General features: G+C 51.6%; 1 protein-coding gene across 1 annotated transcript in view; it reads left to right on the plus strand.

The window, feature by feature from the left end:
- DCHS1 (dachsous cadherin-related 1) overlaps window positions 1-14,031 on the plus strand; it is a 30,323-nt gene extending 16,292 nt beyond the window's left edge. The window contains exons 12-21 of the mRNA XM_083361570.1: window positions 221-346; window positions 1,760-1,969; window positions 2,650-3,513; window positions 4,949-5,062; window positions 8,062-8,273; window positions 8,385-8,539; window positions 9,229-9,359; window positions 9,546-9,832; window positions 10,393-10,531; window positions 10,747-14,031. Coding sequence (XP_083217696.1) covers window positions 221-346; window positions 1,760-1,969; window positions 2,650-3,513; window positions 4,949-5,062; window positions 8,062-8,273; window positions 8,385-8,539; window positions 9,229-9,359; window positions 9,546-9,832; window positions 10,393-10,531; window positions 10,747-13,298 — 4,790 coding nt within the window. The 3' untranslated portion in view covers window positions 13,299-14,031. The remainder of the gene's footprint in view (window positions 1-220; window positions 347-1,759; window positions 1,970-2,649; window positions 3,514-4,948; window positions 5,063-8,061; window positions 8,274-8,384; window positions 8,540-9,228; window positions 9,360-9,545; window positions 9,833-10,392; window positions 10,532-10,746) is intronic.
- The last annotated feature ends 11,581 nt before the right edge of the window (window positions 14,032-25,612 follow it).

Consider the following 25,612-nt stretch of genomic DNA (forward strand, 5'->3'; position numbering starts at 1 on the left):
CCGAGACTGGTCCTCCAGAGGGATGGCCATATCGTCTCGAATGGTCTTGGCTTAAACGGGAAATGCAAAAGCCCAAGCCATGAATCTTGGCAAAGTCCCTTTCCACCTCTGAAGAGGGTTGGTGGTCCTCCGTGCCTTTCAGTCAGCTGATCTGTGCAGTGGTGGAGAGACGGGTCTGTGATTATGAGGGTTCCCACGAGCCTTTCCCTTACCTGCACAGGGACCAATGGCCAGGTGACTTATGGCGGCATTGCTGGGGACGACTTCACGATCGACCCCCACACAGGTCTGATCAGCACTCTAGGCCCCTTGGATCACGAAGAGCGAGCAGAACACCTCCTCACAGGTAATGGACAGGCGGTAGGGGGTTGGAGGCGGGGAGGAGGAGGAGGAGGAGGCCTCTTCGCTGGGTCTTTCTCCACGGGCAGCCTGCCCCCTCTTTTGGCCACAGAATTCTTGTGGAAATTAGAGCAAGCTAGACTCTGCCCTTTTGCTATTAACAGGCGACTGCGGAGGGTTGCATCTGGCTCTGGATGGTCCTTGTGCACAAAACCTCACCTTTGCCAGGTCAATTTCCCCAGCGCTAGAGGGGAAGCTGTGGCAGTTCCTCAGCCACTGCTCCAATTGGCATTTCCAGTGCTGCTTTTCCCCAGTGCTGGGCTTGCTTTCCACCGCGCGTATCTTTGCCTTGCGTGCAAGCAGAGACCCCCGCTGCGGCAGCAGCATCCACGGAGGGATCTCGAAACAGTGTCTGGGTGAACATAAATCCTCCTCCCCCTCCCCGGCCCCCAAGGTAGCTGCCAGTCAGAGCGCACAGGGCTCCGACAGCAGGACTTCGGTACCTAAAATGGCCTCTCCCGTTTTGGAGTCCCTCTGCGCTTGGCGGTTTGCTTGCAGACTTATGGATTCCCGTGGCTAATGGCGACGTCTTCAGCACAGAGGAGGAGGAGGAGGAGGCTGGCTTCCTACCTGTACACTGCAGCTTGCCCTGCCAGTGTTGCTGGGGTGCCGTTTTCTGCCTGGTGGTTCCTTGATGGGCATTGTTTTCTGCTTGATTGTTTGATGTTAGTTCTTGTTTAACTGGATGTTGGTTGCTGCAGTGATAAATTCTGGTCTGTTTCCTTCATTACGGTGTTTGAATGTGGTTTATTTATCTGTAGATGGCTGATTTGTCTGAATGCCAGTCTTCCAGGAATTCTCAGCATTTTTGGATTTGGCTGGGTCTAAGCAGGTCACAGTTTCCCAACTGAAACTGTGGTTGAGTTTGTCCGTATGTTGTGAGATTAAGGAGCTTTCACTGTGTCTTCTTACTGGGGAATTCCTGGAAACTTAACTAATGATGTTACCTAGTCTGGTTAACGAAACGTCTGCAAGGAAACCACCAATCTCAGAGAGCACCAAGTATTCCACAATTCAACCCTGAGTTTCGGATATTCTCTTCTGTTGAGACATTGCTTTATTTTTTGAAAAAGTAAGCTTCTAGGCCTTAGCACTACCGACGTACGCTTAGAAACGCTTGGGATTAAGGGGACTGAATGCTCTTTCCCAGGGCTTGTAGAATCGGCAGAAAGGCCTATTTCCACGTATCATTGTGCCCAATAGGTTAATGTATGCAAATAGGCCTTATCTGCATAATTTTTATGGAGGTTGCAAGAAACGAGCTGCTTTTGGTGTAGCATCAGAGTTACCCAGCACAGAATTCTGGGGCAGAGAAAGAGTTTGGGCCAACACGCGCCATGCATGTTGTTTCTCCCTGCAGTGTATGCGCAGGATGGTGGCCTGCCCCCCCGCCAGGCCAAGGCCACCGTGCGTGTCCTCGTGGTGGATGAGAATGACCACGCCCCCATCTTCCAGAACGATGCTTACTCTCTGGCTGTGCCAGAGAACCGGAGTCGCCAGAAGCTGCTCACCCTGCGTGCCACAGACCGCGATGCGGGGGACAATGGGCGCATCTCTTACTTGCTGGCAGGTAAGTGAGGGAAAGGATCCCGTGGCAGGCAGCATCCCACAACAAGCCCCGGGGCCTTTGGGCTGGACGGCACGGCATTCTCACCATTCTTGGTAATTTTATTGGTAATTTTATTTGGGCATTGTTCTCCACCAAGAATCTTAGCTAGGTGGTGCCAAAGGTGCTTTTTCATGAGGCCACTGGACTTTCTTGTTTTTCTTTGAAGACGTTTCGCTTCTCATCCAAGAAGCTTCTTCAGCTCTGACTAGACGGTGGAGAACGGAAGGGTATATATTCCTTGCATATCTATAAATCCTTCCATTCCCTACAAACTGGTCAGAGCTGAAGAAGCTTCTTGGATGAGAAGTGAAATATCTTCAAAGAAAAACAAGAAAGTCCAGTTGCCTTTGGGATATCCACGGCCTGAATGATTGAAAATCTCCATAGATACTTAGCTAGGTGGGACAGTTTTCAAGCAGACGTGTCAAACCTCTGACATCATGTGACGTTGCGCGATGTATCGGAGCTTGGGCCGGCAGTTTGACACCTCTGGTTTACAGATACCCTAAAATAAGTAAATAATAAATTTTTGGAAACTGGACCTTTTTGCTCTCCTTGCAATTGAGTCACGTTTTGGGAAAGTGACCGTTAGCCTTAGTTTGGTCTAGAAGCTTTTATTGCCCCCATTCTTCTCCCTGCAGCTGGGGACCCTGAAGAGGATTTTGCTCTGGACCCCTTAACTGGCCAGCTGTCCACTGTGCAAGGGCTGGACCGGGAACGCAAAGCCACCTATATGCTAACCACCCAAGCCTGCGACAACGGCTCTCCTGTCCGCTGTGCCAGTATGGCAATTCAAGTACAGGTGCTGGATCTGAACGACAATGCTCCCCAATTTGTGCAAGAGGTCTACACCGCAGAGGTGCCCGAGGACCTGCCCGTGGGAGCCCCCGTGCTACAACTTAAGGCACAAGATCCGGATGAAGGCAACAACGGACGAATTTCGTATTTCCTTGCAAACGAGTCACTGGGAGCCTTCCAGGTGGAGCCGCAAACAGGCCGCCTGTACAGCACCCAGCCACTCGACCGGGAACGCCGGGCCACCTATTCCTTCCAAGGCTTGGCCATTGATTCTTCCCCTTCAGCCCCCAGGAGCGCCTCCACAGCCATCACAATCACCGTCCAAGACGTGAACGACCACGTCCCATCCTTCCCCCTCAGCCCACTCACCGTTACCCTGCCCCGCCACACTCCACCCAAGCGAGTGGTGGCCACCCTGCGTGCGGAGGACCACGACGCTGGGGCTAACGCTTCCATCTTGTATCGCTTTGCTGTGCCCGCCCCAGCCTTCGCTATAAACACGTACACCGGGGCCATCCAGCTGCTGCAGCCCTTGGGGAGTCTCAACCAGCGCCAGCGGACCCTGTTTGTGCTGGCTAGCGACCTGGGGCAGCCCCCCCTCTCCTCCATTGGCGTGGTGGTCATTCATATGCAAGACGAGAGCCAGTGGGGAGTGCACTTTCCACGCAGCACCAGTGATGTGGTCCTTCCTGAGAACGCTGCCCCAGGTACTGCCCGGAGACGGGCCCTTTCCGCAAGTGAGGGGCTTGGGGGGGGCATATCCCAAGAGGCAGACCGAGAGAGAAGACCAGCACCAAGCTGGGCCTGGCAGAATGGCTGTTGTCTCCTGGATATCTTGAGGCCTCTGCCCTGAGCCGGAGGGAAGAGAAAACGCAGTTGTGTACAGTGAGGATTGTGGGGAGAAGGATGGAAGAGGGAAGGCTAGTCCTCCTCACCCCAAGAGCCTCTGCAGAGGCATTTGCGTAAGATAGGGAAAGGAAAGAAATGGGGAAGGAATCCCAAGTTAAAGTCCCAAACCTGCAAAGGTTACAGGTGGTTCTTGACTTAACGATGGTTTGTTCGGAGAGAGTTTGAAATTATGACAGGGCTGAATGAAGGGATTTGCCACCCCTGCCCAAAGTTACAGCTGCGGCAGTGCCCGCCCCCCAAGTCCTATGACCAAGATTTAGTCACTTGGCAATCTGCCCACTCTTAAGACCAAGTGCAGGAAAGCTCTGCCTCTCTTCACCCCAGTCCCCCCTCGGACCGAGCAGTGCTTGGCCCTGCTTACCCCCCACCATATCCAACACACTCCTCCCCACCCCCTGCAATGGCTTGGTTACTTACCTTTTCCATAGTTCTCTATTGGGAAGCAGCCAATCTGCCATCTTCTACACAAAGATTGCGTGGCACCATCCCGGAAGTGGGTTCCCTTTTGGAAGTGGCCACAGTTCAATTTTCACGACTTACTTTTGGTGGTTGCTTCTTAGATAAGTTCCGATGGCAGGTAGGACCTTTGGATCCACGGGTGTTAATTACTGGTTGATTGTTGGATTTATTTATTGAATGTCTCTACCCTCTGTCCTTAAGGCAGCAGCGTCCGCAGCTCTCTCCTCAACTCTCCCAGGCTAAGAGAGTGTAGAATCTGCTTCTGCCCCTGGCAGTCCAGCTCCTTCCCCTCCATGCCCCCCTGCTGTTGGGCTGAGGGTCAGGGTCTGGCTCAAAGCTCCTGTAGTGAGGGAGGGGCTGGAAGTGGGCTGTCCCCCCGTCCCACTCCTTGCCCAGCACTTGCCCCTAACACTTCAGGAGGGGAAGGGTCAGTTCCGAGACCGTTGTCTGGGTCTCTGCCCCCTTCCCCACTGCCGACTCCGGAGGGTGGTGAGACTCTGGAGCAGCCCTCTAATACTTAAACCGTGTCTTGCTGCGCATTCATTTCACCTTGCTGAACGAAGAAACCGACTGGAGGCTTGTGTGTCCTGGGCAGGTGAGGTGATACAGGGGATAGCCCCGTCCTCTCAGCAAGCTTTATGACCCGTACGTTCCTTTTTTCTGGATTAAGCATTTTCCTTTGCCCCATGGAGGCCAGTCACTATCCTCCCCCCATTGGCCTTCTGCACCCACACCCCACCCCGTTTCTGACTGTGGTGCTAACTGTCCTTTCAGGCACACTGGTGCTGAGCACCCCAGCCAGACACACCACAGGATCATCCGGCCGGATCACCTACAGCATCGTGAGTGGCAACGAGAACGGCGCCTTCCGGATCCAGCCCGACTCGGGTACTTGGCAGGGCAGGGCTGGGGGGCGCTGGGAAAGAATGGCTCCCTCCAGAGAGGAGGCAGGGGAGTCCCCTCCCCAGGTCCTTTTCCCAACCAGGCAATACCCGGGCCCCAGCTGAGAAGGAGCCAAGCTGCCCATTAGGGACCTGTACGGGCTCCAGGCCCCAAACAGGGCAAGAGACAAGCTCTGCGCTGCATCCTGAGGAAATTCCACATAGGTTCAGGTCTCCAGCAACACACCACAAGAACCACCGCCAGCAGGACCTGCCCATTTTCTCCACATTTCCATTAAGAAACCAAGAGGTCTTTGCACATCCTTGTCCTGTTCTCTGCTCAGAGTTTCACCATTCACTAAGAACATAATTATTACTCCAATATTTTCACATGGGTTATACTTCAGTTTTATGCTACTCTTACCACACTGAGCAACAAATGTTCAACTCTATGTGAATTCAGCATGCATATAAGTAGTCCTCGACTTACGACCACAGTTGGGACCAATTGTGAATTATGTGGTCATTAAGCAAATCTGGCTCCCCCACTGACATATCCCTGGAGGAAGCCTCTCACGGCCAGCCTTTGGGCCCGTCCTGCTTGCCCCAGTGCAGACAAGCCACCCCTCGGGAGAGGGGGCAGGAGCAGCTGACACTACCCCTGGCCGAGCAAGGAGGCTCGGGAAGGTGGCGTCTCTTCCTCCTGTGCTGCCATCCTACCAAAAAGCTCCCTCTCGGCTGGCTTGCAGGGACTCAGGCGAGCTCCTGGCCAGGCCCTGCCCTCTGCCCTGTGCATCCTTTGTGTAAGGAGGGCTGCACTGCCGCGCCATGTCTGGCTCAGAGCACAATAGTCAAATGCCAACTCCTTACCCTGCTCTGCCATCACCCACTGAAATTTGAATCTGGCAGAATCGGGGCAGAGAAAAGGACATACGGTTTTGCACAGTGCTCAGTTCACTTTGGAATTAGTACCAGATGTGGTACTCAAAGCAGCTTGGTGGGCTTCAAAAAACTGTTGGATCGATTCATGGAAATGATGATCAGAAACTGCCTGCCTGAATGCCCAAGAGGAGGCCTCTGAGGGGCCCCTGCCGGGAGACCAGTGGGCTTCCTTGGGCAGTCAGAGGGTCATTGGAGAACAGGCTGCTGGTTGAGACGGGCCAGGGGTCTCATCCAGTGGGGCCCGGCTTCTAGGTCTTCTTCTTCCTGGTCTCCTCTTCTAGCTAGCTCATACGAGAAGCAGAACTGCAAAACCATGGTCCTTTTTCCCCCACGGTTCTCCAACGATCAGAGTGGAAAGCGGTCGGCGCCAGCTTTCTTGGCATGGTGGGGATGGGGGTAAGGAGGAGCAGACAGCATCGCCGTGGCCAAAATGGAGGAAGCCCTTGGAATCCAGAAACAGGCTTCCTTCCCACCCTGGGATCCCAGGAGCTGAAAAGCTCTTGATCCGGTGCCAGCTGTCCCTCTGGACAACACTTTGCTGAGTCCGGCAGAGGCCTCATCAAAGGCCGGGTTTGCCCCAAGTGAGCATGTGCCCTGGTTCTGTGTAGTCTGGGATTCTTGCCCAAGGCTGCTTTGCCAGGCAGCCTGAGCCCCCAGCCTCGGTTTGAGACATGTTGCCCACCCAGCTGCCTCTTGGTGTAAACACTCGGGATGCAGCACGGAGAGGGAGGTGGCTGAATAAACTCGTGGCTTCCTTGTGATCTTCAGACTAGAAGATCTTCTGCTTGGCTGACCAGCTGGAGGACGAGAGCAGCCCCATCCAGCCCTTCTTTTCCCCCAGAGTTATGGAGGGTCTCTCTTTCCCATTTCTTCTCTGCTGGAACTGTGTCAGAAGGGGCTTAATGTGATCCAAGAGCCAAGGCTGCATTTGCCGAACGTGGCAGTTCTCTTCTGTGCCTTTTGTGTGTGTGTGAGTGTGCGCACGCGTGCAGACTCCTTTGTGCCGGTGACCATGTGGCTGACTATGAAATCAGAAAATGGGCTCAGTTGTGGGAATGCTTAGCCCACTAAGTCAATGGGAACTGAAGTTCCTCTTAGGCTGTGCAAGCCACGGAATTGGCAGTTGCTAGAAAAGCCACTTTGTGGCTGCCTTGAAATTGTGTCATGCAATCTTGAGGCAAGTTTATTTGCTGCCTCTGTTTTGCCCCCCCCCCCCAAACCAGCAGACTTGCCTCCCCAAGTCGCTAGAGAGAGAGACCTGGTGGGGAGGGGGCCTTTGAGACCATGCACAGACAGGGACCCACCGGTGTCCCACTCTGGCCTGGAATTCCACCCAGGACCCTGCACTAAGTCAATTGTGGACGGCAGGAAGCACTCCAGTTACACAACTTGTACGTAACTATTTCATTTGGTTTTTCTTGCTCTTTTGATGCAAGAGAGAGTTGAGTTTCCTAGTTAGATGAACCTAGATGATTATTGCTGGTCATCTGTAGTTTTTCTAAACTCAGCAGCCTTGGGGCCACCTCCCTACCGTGCTGCTTCCAGAACCACCCCCTGGGATGGGGGTGACAGAGGGAAGTTTTTTCACGTGCACACGTGGGTGCAAATGAGCCTAAGGACAAGAGGAGAGACGGCCAAAGAGAGAGGAAGATGGCAGAGAAGGCCTGAAGCCTGAGGCAGCTTTGAGGGTCCTGAACCCACTTGGATCGTGCTATTAAATGTGCAGATGCCCCTTTCCCTCCCTCCCTCCCTCCCTCCTGCGCCCACACGTGCATCTTAAGCCTTTGGCTCTGAGCTGCTCTGCCTGTCCAGAGGCAGAGGGATCCTCGTGAGCTCCAGGCTCAGGAGCAGGTAGGGCCCATGCTTCAACAACGCCCCCCCCAGGAAGCCCTTTCCCTGACCCCCTTTGCCTCACTTGCGCTGCAGCCACGGGGCAGTCACCCTGTTGCCCCGATGGCTGCCAATCCCACTCGGCTTCTGGAAGGGTTGGGTGTGCATGGTCAGTGCTGCACAGTCACCCATTGGGAGCTTCAGACAGAGCAGCCTCACCTTGCCTCCCTCCAGGAGCGATTTCTGTCTCCAACGCTGAAGGGCTGGACTTTGAGCTGCAGCCCCGCCTGCGCCTGGTGCTGCAAGCGGAGTCCCCTGCCTCCTTTGGCTTCATGGCCGTCACCATCAACCTGCAGGACATGAATGACAACCATCCCCGCTTCCAGCTGCAGAACTATGTGGCCTTTGTTGGGGAGGCGCAGGGCTACGACTTGCCGGTCATTCAGGTACTTTGGTGAAAGCAGGTGCTGGAGGAGGAGGAGGAGGAGGAGGAGGAGGAGGAGGAGGAGGGGAGAATCCTTTCAGGCGTGTCAGTGCTTATGCTTCTCTGGCTGCAGGTTGTGGCCAATGATTTGGATCAGGGACCCAATGGCCAGGTGATCTACAGGATCAACCAGACACAGCCAATGGACGGACTCTACCGAATCAATGCCCAGACGGGAGCCATCACCACAGCAGCCATCCTGGACAGGGAGATCTGGGCCCAGACCCGGTGAGTCAATCTCTTGTTCCCAGCCAGTCCTAGCAATTCTGCAGACCACCAGTGGGGTTGGCTGCCTGGGAGCTGGCGGGTAAGGCTTGACATAGTGGACAGCTGAATCTTGTGCAATCATTAACTTAGTCAGTATTGGGGTCAGGGAGGGTACATGGTGAGTCACTCTCTGCTCCCTCCGCTCAAACCAGCTGTGCTGCAAGCATAGGTCCAGCCAACTAGGCACTGCTGAGGTTCAGCCCCCTCACACCTTTCTAGAAAAAGGAGGTGGAGATGTAAAAGGTACTCCATTGCAAAAGTCATTGTCACGTTCAGATTGCTTGGCACACACTAACAAAGTACATGTTTCTCGCAACCTATGCTGCCTGCAACCCACTGGGGAAGGGACCACGAAACCTTGGAAGAACTCTGCTGACACAAAGATCGCGGGGTGCCAGTCAGGGCTGGAGGGCATGGCAGAGAGTCAGTCTGCTCCCAAGTAGCAGGTCTGGGTGGCCCAGATCCCAGAGAAATTGAGTTGATACCCAACTTGATAAATGCTGTGGGTGAACTCAATAGTGGACACCTAGCTGAAAGAACAATGAAGGGGGTGGCGCCACACAAGCCCTTCCCTGGAATTGTTTTCTAGGGCAGATCTGAACTGGGCCTGCCATCCCACAAAACCTCTGACAAAGCCCTGTTCCCCACAGGCTGGTGCTGACTGCAACAGACAGAGGACACCCTCCCCTTGTGGGCTCAGCCACACTCACGGTGGTGGTGATGGATCTCAATGACAATAGTCCCACCATCCCTGCACCCTGGGAGGTGCGGGTAGCAGAGAGTAAGTGGTTGGAAGGGAAGAGGGCCTGCTCAAGGGTCCCTGCGTGGTGATTGAAGGTGTCCTGTTCAACTGGAGGCTCACTGCAAATCTGGGCCTCCCTTTGGGGCCACACTTCCCAGAGGTGGCTTATTGAGTCCCCTCAGAGAGTCTAAGTCCTTCGATTGAGTTCCCACATTGCTCCTGCAGATACCTTGCTAGGCACCGAGATCACCATGGTGACTGGGAATGATGTGGACTGTGGACCACAGCTTGTCTACGCACTCTACCTGGACAGCAGCAACACCGGGACCTTTAGCATCCTACCCTACGGGGGCCACATTGTGTTAACAGAGCCCCTGGACTATGAGCAGCGTAACCACTACACCCTCACAGTGCGCGCTTCTGACTCCCAGCATGAGACGGAGGCCAACCTCACAGTGCTGGTGGAGGACGTGAACGACAATGCGCCCACCTTTGCCCAGGCGCTCTATCAGGTACCTGCCTTCCCACCCCTCTAGGTTCAGGCTTCCCTTGTCCAGGGTGACCCTGGAGAGGTAGTAGCCCACTGTCCCTTCAAGAGAGACCCTATCTGGAGTGACTCTCCTCCCCCCACCAAAGAAGGGAGTGCCTAGAAGAGAGGAAAAGAATGGCAGGTGTTCCTCTTTCTTCCCAAGGTGAGAACAGGAATGGAAATAGGTCTTCTCTGCTTGGGGTGGAGGAAAGTTTTCCTGTGCTGTCTAAAGCTTCTTGCTCCACTAACGGAAGTGAAGCCTTAAAAGCAAAGTAGTCCAGATAGTAGAACAAATGGTGGACAAATGGGGTTAATAGGAGAAATTGGGAGGAGGGCGTTGTATAGGGGCCAGCTTGGTCTTGGGAGTAGAGGGAGCATCGTGCCCTGCCCAAAGTGGCCCTTGTCTTTCTACCCCCACTTTAAAAGGAGAGCTGTAGAGAGCCCTGGGTGAGGAAGGGGTTCCCCAGCTATTCCAGGAGTCATGCCTGATGGCCAGCAAATGCCAGGAAGTAGCCACATTTTGCTCTAACCCTAATGCTGCAGGTGCTCATCCCAGAACAAACCCCTGCTGGCACTCCCATCCTGACTCTCAGTGCCACGGACCTGGACTCAGGCACCAACGGGGAAGTCACCTATCAACTGCTCACGGCAAGCGATCTTGTGGCCATCCATGCAAGCAATGGTACGTGTTCAGGGAGACCCCATGCTGGTTTGGGAGTAAGGAACTGGGGTTTTTTTTACCAGGGAGGACAACCCTAGCTTCCCTCTTGTTCTACTAGGCTGTCCCTAGATAGGGTGCAAGGGGCTGCATGCCTCCTTATCAGGCGTTGACTCCAGCCCTTCCACCAAGGCCTTCCTCCTTTCCAAATTCCAACTGTTCCTTCTGCTGCCTCACAGGTACCTTGTTCACCACCCAGCGTCTGATGCTGGAGCTGGAACGTCCCACGCTGGATTTAGTGGTGGAAGCTTGTGATAAGGGTCTCCCCAGCCTCTCAGCCTGGGCCTCTGTGCAGATCCAGGTCCTGGATGTGAATGACCACAGGCCTCAATTCTTGAAACCTCAGTACAATGCCTCTGTGACAGAGGACCTGCGCCCAGGAACGATCCTGCTGACCCTGGAAGCCACAGATGCTGATGTGACTCGGGACAACGCCGCCCTGGATTACACTATTGTGAGTGGGAACAGTGGTCATGCTTTTCAGCTAGAGGGCCACGTGGGCGAGGCCAGTGCCTTGATCCTGATTGAACCCCTTGATTTCGAGGGTGTGGCCCTCTACAACCTCACTGTGGCAGTGGCTGACCGAGGAGTGCCACAGCACAGTGCCATAGTGCCTGTGGTTCTCACTGTGCTGGACGTCAATGACAACCCACCTGTCTTTGGGCGCTCTGTTTATCACATGACAGTGAGTGAGAACACCATGCCTGGCACAGAGCTGCTGCGGGTGGCAGCCCACGACCCCGACTTGGGCCTGCATGGTCAAGTGCACTACAGCATCAGCTCCGGTGACCCCAGTGGGCTCTTCCAACTGCATCCATCCTCAGGGGCACTTCGCTTGGTCAAAGCTCTAGACTGTGAAAAATGGGCCCAGCACAGCCTGGTGATTCAGGCCTCAGACGGAGCCAGTGGGCATTTTGCCCTGGCATCTGTGGCTGTGGAGGTGAAGGACGTGAACGACAACCTTCCCTACTTTCCGATAGACATGCTGAGCACCAGCCTGAGGGAAAACCTACCTCCAGGAAGCCTGGTTACCACCATCCGTGCAGTGGACCCTGATGTTGGGATCTTTGGGGAGCTGCATTACGCACTTCTGCAGGCAGAGGACTGGGGTGTCTTTGACATCAACAGCAGCTCTGGGGAGCTACATTCACGCCTGCCCTTTGACTACGAGCGCAGCAAGTCTTTCCAGCTGCTTGTGCAGGCCACAGACCCTGGCAATGGCTCTGCAACTGTCACGGTGCGTGTCTTGGTCACTGGGGAAGATGAGTATGACCCTGTCTTCCTCAGCTCAAACTTCCACTTTGATGTTCCAGAAGGGGCACGTCGGGGCCAAAGTATAGGGCACGTGACTGCCACAGACGAGGATGAGGGCCCAGATGGGGTTGTCCTCTATGCTCTGACCAAGCCATCCCCGTTCTTTGAGATCAATGAAACGAGCGGGATCCTGTATCTGCAGATGGACAGCCAGGTGCCTTCAGGGGGCCCCACCAGGTCAGAACCACGGCAGATGGTCCTGGAGGTACAAGCCCACAGCCCCCTACATGCCTCTCGTTCAGCCTCCACTCAGGTCACCATTGATGTGACGCACACGGCCTTTGGCCTGGTGCCCGACCTCAACTTGCTGCTGGTGATAGCAGTGGCTGCCTCGCTCAGTGTGGTGGTGGTGCTTGCCGCCGTGGCTATTGTGCTCGCTCTCCTCCGGTCACAGCAGGGCCGTGGCCATAAGGAGGCCGATTTGGCACACATGCAGAGTGGCTCCCTGCAGAAATTGGGCCATGCAGACCCAGCCCTACCTGGGGGGGACTGTCTGTACCATGAGGCACTGCCTGGCTATGGTACAGATTCTGGGGGGGCCTACACCACAAGAGGGGGATCACTGGACCCATCGCACTCGAGTGGGCGAGGCTCAGCTGAAGCTGCCGAGGATGACGAGATCCGTATGATCAACGAATGCCCCCGCATGTCCAGCGTCACCTCTTCTCTGCAGGAGCATCTCGTAGCACGCGGGCCTGATTCTGGCATCCAGACAGATGCTGATCGCCTTTCTGACATCTCCTGTGAGCCGACCACACTTGATGCCACCCACTGGTTCAAGAACAGGAAAGGGCCAAGTCTGCTGCTACCTGGGCAGCCCCCGCAACTCTACCGGGACGACGGTGGCAGCAGTGGAGCCTACCTGGGCACTGGTTGCGGCCTCAGCGTCCCCTCCACCAAGGACTACTCTTTTCCAGAAGACGGGAAGCCCTGTGTGGACGGCTCCCTGACTGCCATTGTGGCGAGCGACGAGGAGCTGCGTGGCAGCTATAACTGGGACTATCTCCTGAACTGGTGTCCTCAGTTCCAGCCGCTAGCCAGCGTGTTCACGGAGATCGCCCGCCTCAAGGACGAGAGCTCCCTGCGCAAGCCCTTTCCTGCCAAGCCCAAGCCCCGCATCGACCCCCCTCCCCTCATCACTTCTGTGGCTCACCCCGGGGCCAAGTCAGTGCCCCCCAAGCCAGCAGTAGGCCGGGCTTTCCCCCACCTGTCCTCCCTCCGACGGTCTCCCATCAGCCACGAGGGATCCCTCTCCTCTGCAGCCATGTCTCCCAGCTTCTCTCCTTCCCTCTCCCCTCTAGCTGCCCGATCTCCCATGGTGTCCCCTTTTGGGGTCTCCCAGGGGCCCACTGCCTCCTCCACCATAAGCATTGAGCACTCCTTGGAGGCCCCCGAAGAGGCAGAGCTCCGCATTTAGGGCCAGCCCAGGAGTTGCCCTTGGTGGTAGCCGGGCACGGGCCTGAGCAGTGGCCACTTCAGGGGACGCTGGCTTTGCCTCGCCCGGTCCGGCTGCTCCCTGGCCTTTAGGGAGGGAAGCTGCAGATCCAAGACTTTTTGTTCAGGACGTGCCTGTCAGCGGGGCCTGCTTGCAAGAGCACACATAGACTAGATGGCACACTCCCCTTGTGGCACACGGGCTGGGAGGCTCTGCTGGATGTCCAGTCGGGACCAAGGGCAAGCCAGTCATGCCAACCCTGCTTCCCTGGGACTTTGGGCCTGCCCCCTTGCAGGCAGAAGAGACGGCAAGACATCTGGCCCTCTCACAGCTGCCCTGACCCCAAAGCGCCCCCTCTGCAATTCAGGAAGTTTGTATGGTGCTGTGGAGGGCAACAGATGCCCTGCCTCTCTAGCCTCTTTCCTAAACGGGGTGGGGGGGTAGTATCAATGGTACTGATTGACATAGAGCAATAATAACGCCCTCCAGCTCTTCCCCCATAGCAGTGGGAGGGAGCGCAGGGTGCATGGGAAGGCAGAAGTAACCGCTTCAGAGGCGGACCAAGCTCCCTCTGGGACGTCTCATCCCAAAGACGTCCCTAGGAAACTGGCCTCTGCTCTGGGCTCCTGCCGGCCGCCTGAGGGCCTCCAGGGTGGCAGAGCCAGGGGGAGAGGAGCCGAGGCCTTCCGGTTGTGGTCCCCACTCGCTGCTGCCACCAGAGGGCGCTGCGCACTGAGCTCTGGGCTCTTCCTGCAGGGGACCCGGGAGGGGTGAACCCCAGAAGGGCTGATGGGGAGGGGGGCTGTGGGCGGGGAAAGGTCCTTTCGACCCAAAGGTCCCTTTTCCTGCTCCTTCGCTCCCGTCACGCGGGCACAACCCGAACTTTGCCAAGCTCTTTTCCGCTTGCCGCTGCAGCGGGGGAAGGGGGCCCCCTCTTATTTATTGTCCTGTTTTCTCTGTGTATCCTTTTGCGTGTGGCTGGACAGCCCGAGTGGCGGGCGCTGCCCATCCTGGCCCTCCTGCTGATGGACCAGAACCCAAGTGCCAAGTTCTTGACATAATTAATGCCTTAATAAACCACGCCATGTAACCAGACCCCTCTCGCGTCTGCTTTGGTCAGAGCAGAGAAGCGCCCGGGGAGGCAGCCCGAGCGGGCTCCCGTGTCCTCGGGTGCAGCCACCGGAGCTAAAAAGCAGCTTCTTTCGGGGTGGGAGGATCCATCTGGAACGGTTCATTGAAAAGGAAGGAGACATCGGGCTGAGCCTGGAAAGCCACAGAACATAAAACGAAGAAAGCAAAATCTGGTGCCAGCTATGGTAAGAGGTGACCACAATTTAATGTCTCATAATCAATTTCGGTCCAGATCAAGTTAAAAAGAAACTAATTTGTTCAACAAATGCCTCAGCAATTTTCCACACAATCATCTAGTGAAGGTAAAGAATCAGTGTAGCAATGACAGCTGACCAAGAGGTGACCTGAGGAGTTCTGGGTCTTGCCAGAGAGATCTGAATCAGGATGTCCTGACTACCAAGTGGGACCCCACCTGTGGGAGTCAAAGTTTACTGAATTCCAAAATTGAAAAGGCTGAAAAATACAATAAAAAAGCAGTAACGGCACACTCTGGGAGTTAGTGTGCTCACTTGAGATTTAATATAATTTTGCAGAAATTTTGCTATATAGCAACAATGGGTGCTGCTGCTATTACAACTGCATATACCATGTAAATAGGGTAAAATATTATTTATTTAATTTATATGTCGCTATCTCACTCCGCAAGGGATGCGGTGGCTCAGTGGGTTAGGATGCTGAGCTTGTCAATCAGAAGGTCGGCAGTTTAGCGGGTCGAATCCCGAGTGCCGCGTAGCAGAGTGAGCGCCTGTTACTCGTCCCAGCTTCTGCCAACCTAGCAGTTCGAAAGCACGTAAAAATGCAAGTAAAAAAATAGGGACCACTCTGGTGGGAAGGTAACGGCGCTCTGTGCGCCTTTGGTGTCTAGTCATGCCGGCCACATGACCATGGAGACGTCCTCGGACAAGCGCTGGCTCTTCGGCTTTGAAACGGAGATGAGCACCGGCCCCTAGAGTCGGAAATGACTAGCACGCACGTGCAGGGGAACCTTTACCTTTATCTCACTCCGCAAAGCAACTCTGGGCTGAGAAAGGGAAAAAATGTCCATGGCTGAAAATTCAACTGTAAAGCTCAACATCTTGGAAGAGAAATTGAAACGAGTGACTTTTTGAAATTCCTAATAAAAATGGAAGTTCATAGGAGGTGCCAGAATGTGACTGGTCAGGGCGCCAAAAAGTCTAGAGCACAGGTCTGCAACTCGCATCAAGGGTGCCTATGGGGGCCTGGGCAGGAGTGGGACAGATCTGAGGGTCTCTGGCAGAAGGAGGGTCTCTGGGCCAGGGCCAAGGCAGTGGGGGCCGTTCCCTCACTGTTTCCAGGAACCGCTTTGCGGGCCACATGAAACCACTTCGCGGGCCGGATCTGGCCCCCGGGCCTTGTGTTTGACATGTCTGGTCTAGGGCACAGGTCTGCAACCCGCGGCTCTTTCAGCCGTCTCCTGCGGCTCCCGGTCCTCTGCCATGTGCAGTCCAAAAAAAAAAAAAGTGGGACTAAAAAAGTTCAACCAATCAATTCAAATATGCAGGGTAGGTGCATATCTCGCCTTGGCTCCACTCTTCAGTCAAACCCTGTTCTGCGCATGTGTGCATGTACGTGCATGTGCACACATTTTTTTGCAGCTCCGAGTTTTTCCTTTTGTGAGGGAATCGGTTCCGAGTGGCTCTTTCACTGTTTCAGGTTGCTGACCCCTGGTCTAGAGCCAACCCAACTGACCACCACTTTTTCTGGAGAATTGCACTATGCCCTCTCTGGGCTGCCTTTGAAGTCCACCCGAAACCTGTAGCTTGAACAGTTAGGGGTGCCAATCAACATAGTCCTGCAACACCCCTGTTGCGAGAGCTGCATGGGTCACTATTTGGCTTCGGAGCGCAATGGGGCTGGAGCCACTGTTCCAATTCACCTCATGGCAGCAAGAATGATGAATATTTCTCCACCTTTACTTTGTTTGCAGAGAGTTGCTTGGTGGCCCTGTTTTGGGTGACATAGACACCCTTTGAAAGGAGTAAACCAGAGGTCCTGTATGGGTCTCTGTGAGGAATATGCTGAACATCTGACGGATAAAATCACTCAGGCTTTCCAAGGTTTTCTGGAAGGGAGGGAGCTGTTAAGTTTGGCCACTTCTGTGTTAGATCCATGCCCCTCCTAGCAGGCCAAAGCTGCCCAGGAAGTGTGTGTGTGGGGGAGAGAATGTGTAATTGGCTAATTCTTCCTTGAGGGAGGGGTGGTCCCATCAGCTATTAAGGAGGTGGCCCGTTTCTCACTTGATCCCGCCCATCTGGACAGTTGTTATCCAGCCTACAAGACGAGATCTTGTAGGATCTCTTTCTGCCAGGACTCAGACCAAGGTAGGGGACCCAGAGACTGTTGATGGCACCCTCGAATGACCTCTGCTGGTAACTAGAAGGGGTAGTACTTGCATCTTTGCTCTTGCCCTGTCAGTGGCTTTCAGGACCGTCAACCACGGCATTTTTCTGGACTGGCTTTGGGGGTTGGGGGTGGGGAACCCTGGGTTGTGCTGGCTTTCCTTCCTCTGGAGAAAGGTCCAGCCTTCAGCTCCTCTGCTGTGGGTGCCACAGGGCTCTGTCCCTTCTCCTCTCCTGATAATAAGATCCACATGAGACACTGGTTAAGCTGCTCTGCTGGTTTGGGTTAAAGTGTCACCAAGTATGTGGGGGATACCCAGCTTTCCATCTTCCGCCCAGGGGCTCAGATGATGCTGCAGGCCTCCCTCTGCTGGCTGGGAGGGCCTGGATGAGGCACAGCAGGCCAGTTCCACCCAAGCAAGGCCGAGTGACTTTGGGAGTTTCGACCAAGGATCTTCCACCTTTGGTTTTGGATGGGATGACATGGACTCAGACCGTGCACAATCTATAGATCCCGTCTCCTGTTTGTGTTACCCTAGCAACCATGGATTGTAACATTGTCCTCAGCTGATGTGCACATTTTTAATTTTTGCAGTATGATGCAAATTTGTTTTTAATTTATTTTATGATAGTTTGCCACAAAGTTACTTGTCAAGATGGGTAACCATGCAAAGTGAATAAAATAAAGAAACTGAAGATGCTAATTGGCATCTTTAAAGCATTCCATGGCACAAGATGTGAGAATTGTCATCTTTTATTTCTCCCTGTGTGCTAAGAATCAGTTCCTCCAGGGATCAACATAAAGCAATAATAGCGCTCTCCAGCTCTTCCTTCCCCCCACCCCCATGGCAGTGGGGTGAGCGCAGGGTGCCTGGGACTGTCGCTTGCAGGTCCTTCTCAGCCACTGTCCCTCTTTCTGTGAAATCGCATTTCTTCTGAGATCAGATGAACCCAGCACTCTTGAATTTCCCAAAAGTGATGAGTGCTGACAAGCAAGGCGTAGAGTTAAAGGCAAGAGGGCTGCAAATCCCTTTGACTGGATGGGTCATGATGGCCAGCTGCTAAAAGCCCAGTGTGTCCAGCAGCCTCATCTGGTCGTGGAAGGATAGGGCAAGACCAGGAAGGGAGTCCCAAATTGTGGGAAGGAGAGCGTGCCAGGATTGCAGGCAGCCCCTTCTGCATCTGAATTAAATATTGTGAGAAACCCAGCATCAGAAGACAGGGAGACTGGATTTATGGTTGCTGTAAGTGTAAGAAACACCAACATCCTTGGGTATTCTGAAGGTTGGTTGGCTAGAAGTGGGGAGCCCGGGTGGGCTTTTTCACTTCATCATAATGCAGAGGTGGGAAAGGTTTTCTGTTTTCCCATCAAACCCTAAAGCGCATGTGGGGGGATAAGAGTTAAGAATATATATATATATATATATATATATATATATATATATATATATATATATATATATATGTGGATCCTTGGTTTTTCGGGTTTTTCCCCGCATAGAACTAAAGGTGTAGGCGCAACGTTTCGACGAAATCCCATCCGTCATCATCAGGCTAGTGGTTTCTGCTTCCACATACTTCTCCCACATACTTCTCCCAGAAGAAGGAAGCAGAAACCACTAGCCTGATGATGACGGATGGGATTTCGTCGAAACGTTGCGCCTACACCTTTAGTTCTACGCGGGGAAAAACCCGAACAACCAAGGATCCACATACATGCACCCGCGAAAACCTCAGAAAACAAATATATATATATATATATATATATATATATATATATATATATATATATATATATATATATATATATATATATATATATATATATATATATTTGTTTTCTGAGGTTTTCGCGGGTGCCTGTATGTGGATCCTTGGTTTTTCGGGTTTTTCCCCGCGTAGAATTAAAGGTGTAGGCGCAACGTTTCGACGGAATCCCATCCGTCATCATCAGGCTTCTGCTTCCTTCTTCTGGGAGAAGCATGTGGCTGTTTGTTCCTCTTTTTTAAACTGCCAGAGGGGGTGTGTTCTGTGGAGGTGTGCTCTGATTGGGTAGGGGACCAAGTGTGTTCTGATTGGGTGGGAGTGTGTTTTGAATGGTGGGTGTGTTCTGATTGGGTGGGGGTGTGTTCTGAGTGGATGGGCTGGTCTCAGCTGCCAGCTCCAGACCTGAGCTGGTGAGTTGTGCTGCTTTTGTTCGGCTTCGTGTTTGTGGTGGTGCCATGTTTTTATAGTGGGTGTCAGTTTGTTTATTGTGTGGTTTGGAGGGGTTTAAAGTGGCTGATGTTGCAGCTGTTGCAGCTGTAGTTAGGTTTCTGTTTTGTGGTTGTGTGTCTTTATCGTTGTGGGTTCGGATTTGCTTTTTGAATGGTTGTGTGGTGGTGATGTCATGTGATGTTATCATGAGTTTGGGTCTGGTATCATTCTTGGTGGTTGGGCTTCGTCTGTCAATCAAGGCGGGTTTCCAAATGGCTGGTAGACGAGAGGTATCATCTCGTTTATTCATGCTGTGGGGGCGTTTTTCTATCTCAATGGCTTCTCTGATTATTCTGTTGTTAAAATGTTCAATTTTGGCGATAGTTTTGGTTTTTTTAAAATCAATTTCATGTCCCGTGGCTTCAAAGTGTTGGACCAGGGATGAAGTTTGTTCTCCTTTTCTGAGTGAGTTTTTGTGCTCTTCAATGCGTGCACTTATTCTTCTGTTGGTTTGTCCGATGTATGTGGTGGGGCAGGTGGTGCATGGGATTTCGTATACTCCTTGGTTTTCTAACCCAATTATGTCCTTGGGGTTTCTTAGGATGGTGGATATTTTTCTGTCTGTGTAGAATGCTGTTTTGATGTTGTGTTTTTGGAGGACCTTGCTGATTCTGTCTGTGGTCCCTTTTAAGTATGGGAGGAGGGCTTTGCCATTTTCTTGTTCTCTGTCTTGGGTTTTTGTGGGTGTCTCTCTTCGGATTAAGTTGGTAATCGTGTTTCTTTGGAATCCATTGGCTGTTAGTACATTAGTGAGAGTGTGTAGTTCGGTTTTTAGGTGTTGTTCGTCAGCTAGGTGTTTTGTTCTGGAGATGAGTGTCTTGGCTACGGAGCTGATCTGTGCTGGGTGGTGGTGTGAGAGTGCGTTCAGATAGCGGTTTGTGTGTGTTTTTTTATGGTAGATAGTGTGTCCTAGGGAGCCGTTGGATTTCTTGTAGACTAAGACATCAAGGAAGGGAAGTTGATTGTTAGCTTCTGTTTCCATGGTGAATTGTATTTTGGGGTGTAGGCTATTGAGGTGTATGAGGAAGTCATCCAGTTTTTCTTTGCCGTGTGGCCAGATTACGAAGGTGTCATCTACGTATCTGAGCCAGAGTTTGGGTTTGTGGTTGGATTTTTCTAGAGCGAGGGTTTCAAAGTGTTCCATGTAGAGGTTTGCGATGACAGGTGAGAGGGGTGATCCCATGGGTGCTCCTTCCATTTGTTTGTATCTTTGTCCATTGTAGATGAAGTATGTGTTAGATAGGCAGTGGTTGGTCAGATCTAGGATGTGTTTTGGGGGGTTGTATTTATTTAGGATATTCAAAACACACTCCCACCCAATCAGAACACACTTGGTCCCCTACCCAATCAGAGCACACCTCCACAGAACACACCCCCTCTGGCAGTTTAAAAAAGAGGAACAAACAGCCACATGCTTCTCCCAGAAGAAGGAAGCAGAAGCCTGATGATGACGGATGGGATTCCGTCGAAACGTTGCGCCTACACCTTTAATTCTACGCGGGGAAAAACCCGAAAAACCAAGGATCCACATATATATATATATATATATATTCAAAAGACTTGATAAATACTTAACACATATATCTCCCTTGCTTCCTAGCTAATAAAGAGAGAAAGAACAACTGCCTAATATATAATTAGCCAAGGTTCGAATCTCAGATAAAGGGTATGACTGACTGATGAGAACAAAATAAGTTCGAAATGGCCATATCAGCCTCCCTAATTCTTTATTAGCAATTTGAATAATTTACACAAATAATGAACTGTCGTAAGTTGTGACTATAGCCTGTGGATAGCCTTGGGTTAGGCTGAAACAGGAAAGAAGATTTAACCAGCAAGGTATTCAAAAGACTTGATAAATACTTAACACACACACACACACACACACACACACACAGAGTGTGCTTGTGTGTGTAAATAATAATAATAATAATAATAATAATAATAATAATAATAATAATAATAATGATGATGATGATGATGATGATGATGATGTTGGAAGGGACTTTGGAGGTCATCTAGTCAACCCCCTGCTCAGGCAGGAAACCCTATACCATTTTGGGCAAATGGCCGTCCAGTCTCTTCTTCAAAGCCTCCAGTGTTGGAGCACCCACAGCTTCTGGAGGCAGGCTGTTCCACTGGTTAATTGTTCTAACTGTCAGGAAGTTTCTCCTTAGTTCTGGGTTGCTTCTCTCCTTGATTAGTTTCCATCCGTTGCTTCTTGTCCTCTTTGGAGAATAGCTTGAGTTCCTCCTCTTTGTGGCAGCCCCTGAGATATTGGAACACTGCTATCATGTCCCCCCTCGTCCTTCTCTTCATTAAACTAGACATACCCAATTCCAGCAGCCGTTCCTTATATGTTTTAGTCTCCAGTCCCCTAATCATCTTTGTTCCTCTTCTCTGTACTCTTTCTAGAGTCTCAACATCTTTTTTACATCATGGTGACCAAAACTGGATGCAGTATTCCAGGTGTGGCCTTACCAAAGCATTGTAAAGTGGTATTTGTACTTCACTTGATCTTGATTCTATTCCTCTGTTAATGCAGCCTAGCACTGTGTTGGCTTTTTTGGCAGCTGCAGCACACTGCTGGCTCATATTCAAGTGATTGTCCACTAGGACTCCGAGATCCCTCTCACAGTTACTACTATTGAGCAAGGTACCCCCTATACTATAGCTGTACATTTGGTTTTTCTTGCATAAGTGTAGAACCTTACTTTTTTCACCATTGAATTTCATTTTGTTAGATAGTGCCCAGTGTTCAAGTCTATCCAGATCCTCCTGTATCTTAAGCTTGTCTTCTGGAGTGTTGGCTATTCCTGCCAGCTTGATGTCGTCTGCAAATTTGATGAGTTCCCCATTTATCCCTTCATCCAAATCGTTGATGAAAAATGTTGAAGAGCACTGGGCCCAGGACAGAGCCCTGGGGCACCCCACTACATTCGTCCCTCCATGTAGATGCGGTTCCATTGAGGACCACACGCTGAGTACGGCCGGTCAGCCAGCTACGAATCCATCTGGTGGTGATTCTGTCTAACCCTCAGGGAGAAGGGCGGTATATAAATGTTATTAAATTAAATTAAATTAAATTAAACCCACATTTTTCTATCTTATCAAGTAGACACTTTTATCAAATGCCTTACTGAAGTCCAAGTAAATTATATCCACAGCATTCCTCTGATCCACTGATTTTGTCACTTGGTCAAAGAATGCAATAAGATTTGTCTGGCATGATCTGTTTTTGACAAACCCACGTTGGCTTTTAGTAATGACTTTGTTTGCCTCTAAGTGCTTGCTGATTCATTGCTTCATTATCTTTTCCAGAATCTTCCCAGGTATTGAGGTCAGGCTGACAGGTCTGTAATTTTCTGGATCCATTTCTTTTCCTTTTTTGAAGATGGAAACTACATCAGCTCTTTTCCAATCCTCTGGTAGTTCCCCAGTGCTCCAGGATCTTTGAAAAATATAGTTCAGCAGTTTTATATATATATATATATATATATATATATACATATACACATACATACACATATATGTATATGTATATGTGTGGCAGTATGAAGTTCTCGAACTCTGGAAAGAAGATAAAACAGCTGTTTATTGTTAAAATAGTTAAAACAGTAAAAACATCTATTTACAAACCTAAAACAACCTAGCTTTCGCTGGTCCACTGCCAGCGTCATGAGGGTAAATGCTAGGGGGTGGGGAGTTTGTTTATAAACCTTGTTGACTCAGCGCCCTGCCCATTGATCGCGTAATAGGGCTGCCTGTCCTAACTAACCGTAAATATCCTAGCTGTCCCGCGTCTCCTTGTGCATAGGGATTTAGGTGGCAAATCATTGCGAATGCAATCACGCAGAAAAGCCAGCTTCCGGTAGTTGACGGTCTCCCGTTTAGCAAGGGTCTCCCATCTCCTAGCCTGGAGCAAGGCTGCCCATCTGCAAATGTCCTTAATAATTATAAAAATGCAAATTATTATTAAGGACATTTACGGACGAGCAGCCTTGCTCCAGGCTAGGAGATGGGAGGTCAGACTGATAGGACTGTAATTTCCTGGATCCTTTTCCCCGCTTTTTTGAAGATGGGAACTACATCAGCTCCCTGTCGAGATCTGGCTGCATTTCTCTCTCACACACACATTCACAGAGCGCAAATGGCTCCTTAGCCTGCCATATTTGTTTTTGCATTATGCCTTTATTATTTTTACAAATGACCCAAGACAGCAAATGTATCCACCACCACCCTCCTTTTTCTCCTACAACAATCCTGTGATGTGGGCTGGGCTAAGGACTGGCCAATCACCCAGGGGGGGTATCAAACTTCATTGTGGTTATGGGGGGGTTCCTTCCTTTTCCCCTCCCACCCTGCCCCTCTCCTTCTCCTTCCCATCTCCTTCCTTCCTTCCTTCTCCCTTCCTCCCTTCGCTGATCCTGGCATTTCTGCTAAGCCCTGACAGCTGATCCGCACTTCTGCAGGGCTGTCAGGGCTCAGCAGAAGCGCCAGGATCGGTGCTGGGCTCCAGCTGATCGGCTCTTCTTCTGGCCTCAGAGGAAGCGCAGATCAGCTGGACTTCCCCAGACAACACCTGCTTTCTAAACAGCGCTAAATAGGCCACTCACTAACACGCTCGGCATGTTTTTTTATTGAAAAGTTTTACAGTACATTTTTAAATACAAAACCCCTCCCCTCCCCCTCCCCTCTCCCCAAATCTCCCCAACTCTCCCCTCCCCTCCCCCCCCCTCCCCGACTTCCCAGAGCTAAATACAGGGTATAAAAATACAAACAAGCATAATCTAAAATATGCAAACAATAAAATATTAAATTCTATCGCACTTTAACTCTTAATAAAATAACTACAAGCTAGTTATACATCATATAAATCCACTACTTATTCAAATGCTAAGTGAAACTTTTTAGTCCCATATTTATTCTGGAAATAATCAATCCATCTTCTCCACTCCACAATATACCTCTGTTGCGATTGGTCTTTCAAATACGCTGAAATCTTTGCCATTTCCGCTAAATTGGAGACTTTTAAAGTCCATTCTTCTATAGTCGGCAGTTCTTCCTTCTTCCAATATTGCGCTACTAAAAGTCTCACTGCCGTAATTAAATTCAACATCAGCTTAGTGTCCACAACGGTAGTATCTGTGATAATGCCCAATAAAAACAATTGCGGACAAAACTTTATCCTTTTCTTGAATATTTTTTGCATATTCCACCAAATTTTAATCCAAAATGCTTTAACCCTTTTACAAGTCCACCATATATGAAAATACGTTGCATCCTCACAGCCACACCTCCAACATTTGGGCTGACAGTTCGGATACATCCTTGCTAATTTTTTAGGATCTAAATGCCACCTATAAAACATTTTATAAAAGTTCTCTCTTAAATTTTGGGCCTGTGTAAATTTTACATTTCTCACCCCGATCTTTTCCCAAGTATCCATTGTGATAACTTCTTGAAAATTCTGAGCCCATTTTATCATGGCATGTTTTCAGGGGAAGGGCGAGTTAGCGAGCAGCCTGTTTTCGGGGGAAGGGCGAGTGAGGTAGTTGGGCAGGAGCCCCAAGATCGGCATGCGCTTCTGCAGGGCTATGGGTGCTGGAATCCAGCACTGATCCTGGCGCTTCCGCTGAGCCCTGAAGAAGCGCCAATCAGCTGGAGCCCAGCACTGATCCTGGTGCTTCTGCTGAGCACTGACAGCCCTGCAAAAGAGCGGATCAGCTGTCAGGGCTCAGCAAAAGTGCCAGGATCAAGGAAGGCAGGCGATGGGAATGAGAAGGAGGGAGGCAGGGTGGGAGGGAAAAAGGAACACCCCCCCATAACCACAATGCTAATGCGGGCCTCAGTGAAATTGAGTTTGATAAAATGTTAAGTGAATCTGGCTTCCCCATTGACTTTGCTTGTCAAAAGGTTGCAAAAGGGTGTCACATGACCTTGAGACACTGCAGCCATGTAAATGTGAATCAGTTGCCAAGCATCAGAATGTAAATCACTGACCCTGGGAACTGCCATATCCTAAATTAAGTGGCACAATGGGCGAAAAGGTTGAAAAGCCCTGGACTAGATGACCTCCAAGGTCCCTTCCAGCGCTGGTATTCTGTATTTTGTAGCTGGGCTGCGGATGGAGAAGACCAAGGGAAGGTGTGCGGAGTCCGCTTGAAGACCGGCGGTTCAGCTACTCTCGAGCACAGATGGACCCCGGACGGGGCCCACCCCAGTCCTCCGGCGGGCCAGGCCGCCCCACCACCCCGACCCCGCGCAGGCGCCGCCGGGGGAGGCACCGACCCTCCCAGGACGACTCTGCCCACCTCCTCCGGCCCCCGCGGCTCCCCGAGTGCTGCAGCGGAGCTTCGGGCGGGCTCTTCCCTAGAACGAATCGATCCCCCCTCGCCCCCCGCAGGCCAGCAGCGTCCGCGGCAAGGAAGGCGGGACGGGGAGGGGGGACGCCGTCGTCGCCGCTGTCCGACGGGGGGAAAGCGCAACTGCAGAAGGAGACGGGCTCCTCCAAGCAGCGAGGCCCGTCCGAGCGACGGCTCCAGAGAA

The sequence above is a fragment of the Vipera ursinii genome (genome assembly GCF_947247035.1).
Source record: "Vipera ursinii genome assembly, chromosome: 4".
NCBI lineage: Eukaryota > Metazoa > Chordata > Lepidosauria > Squamata > Viperidae > Vipera > Vipera ursinii.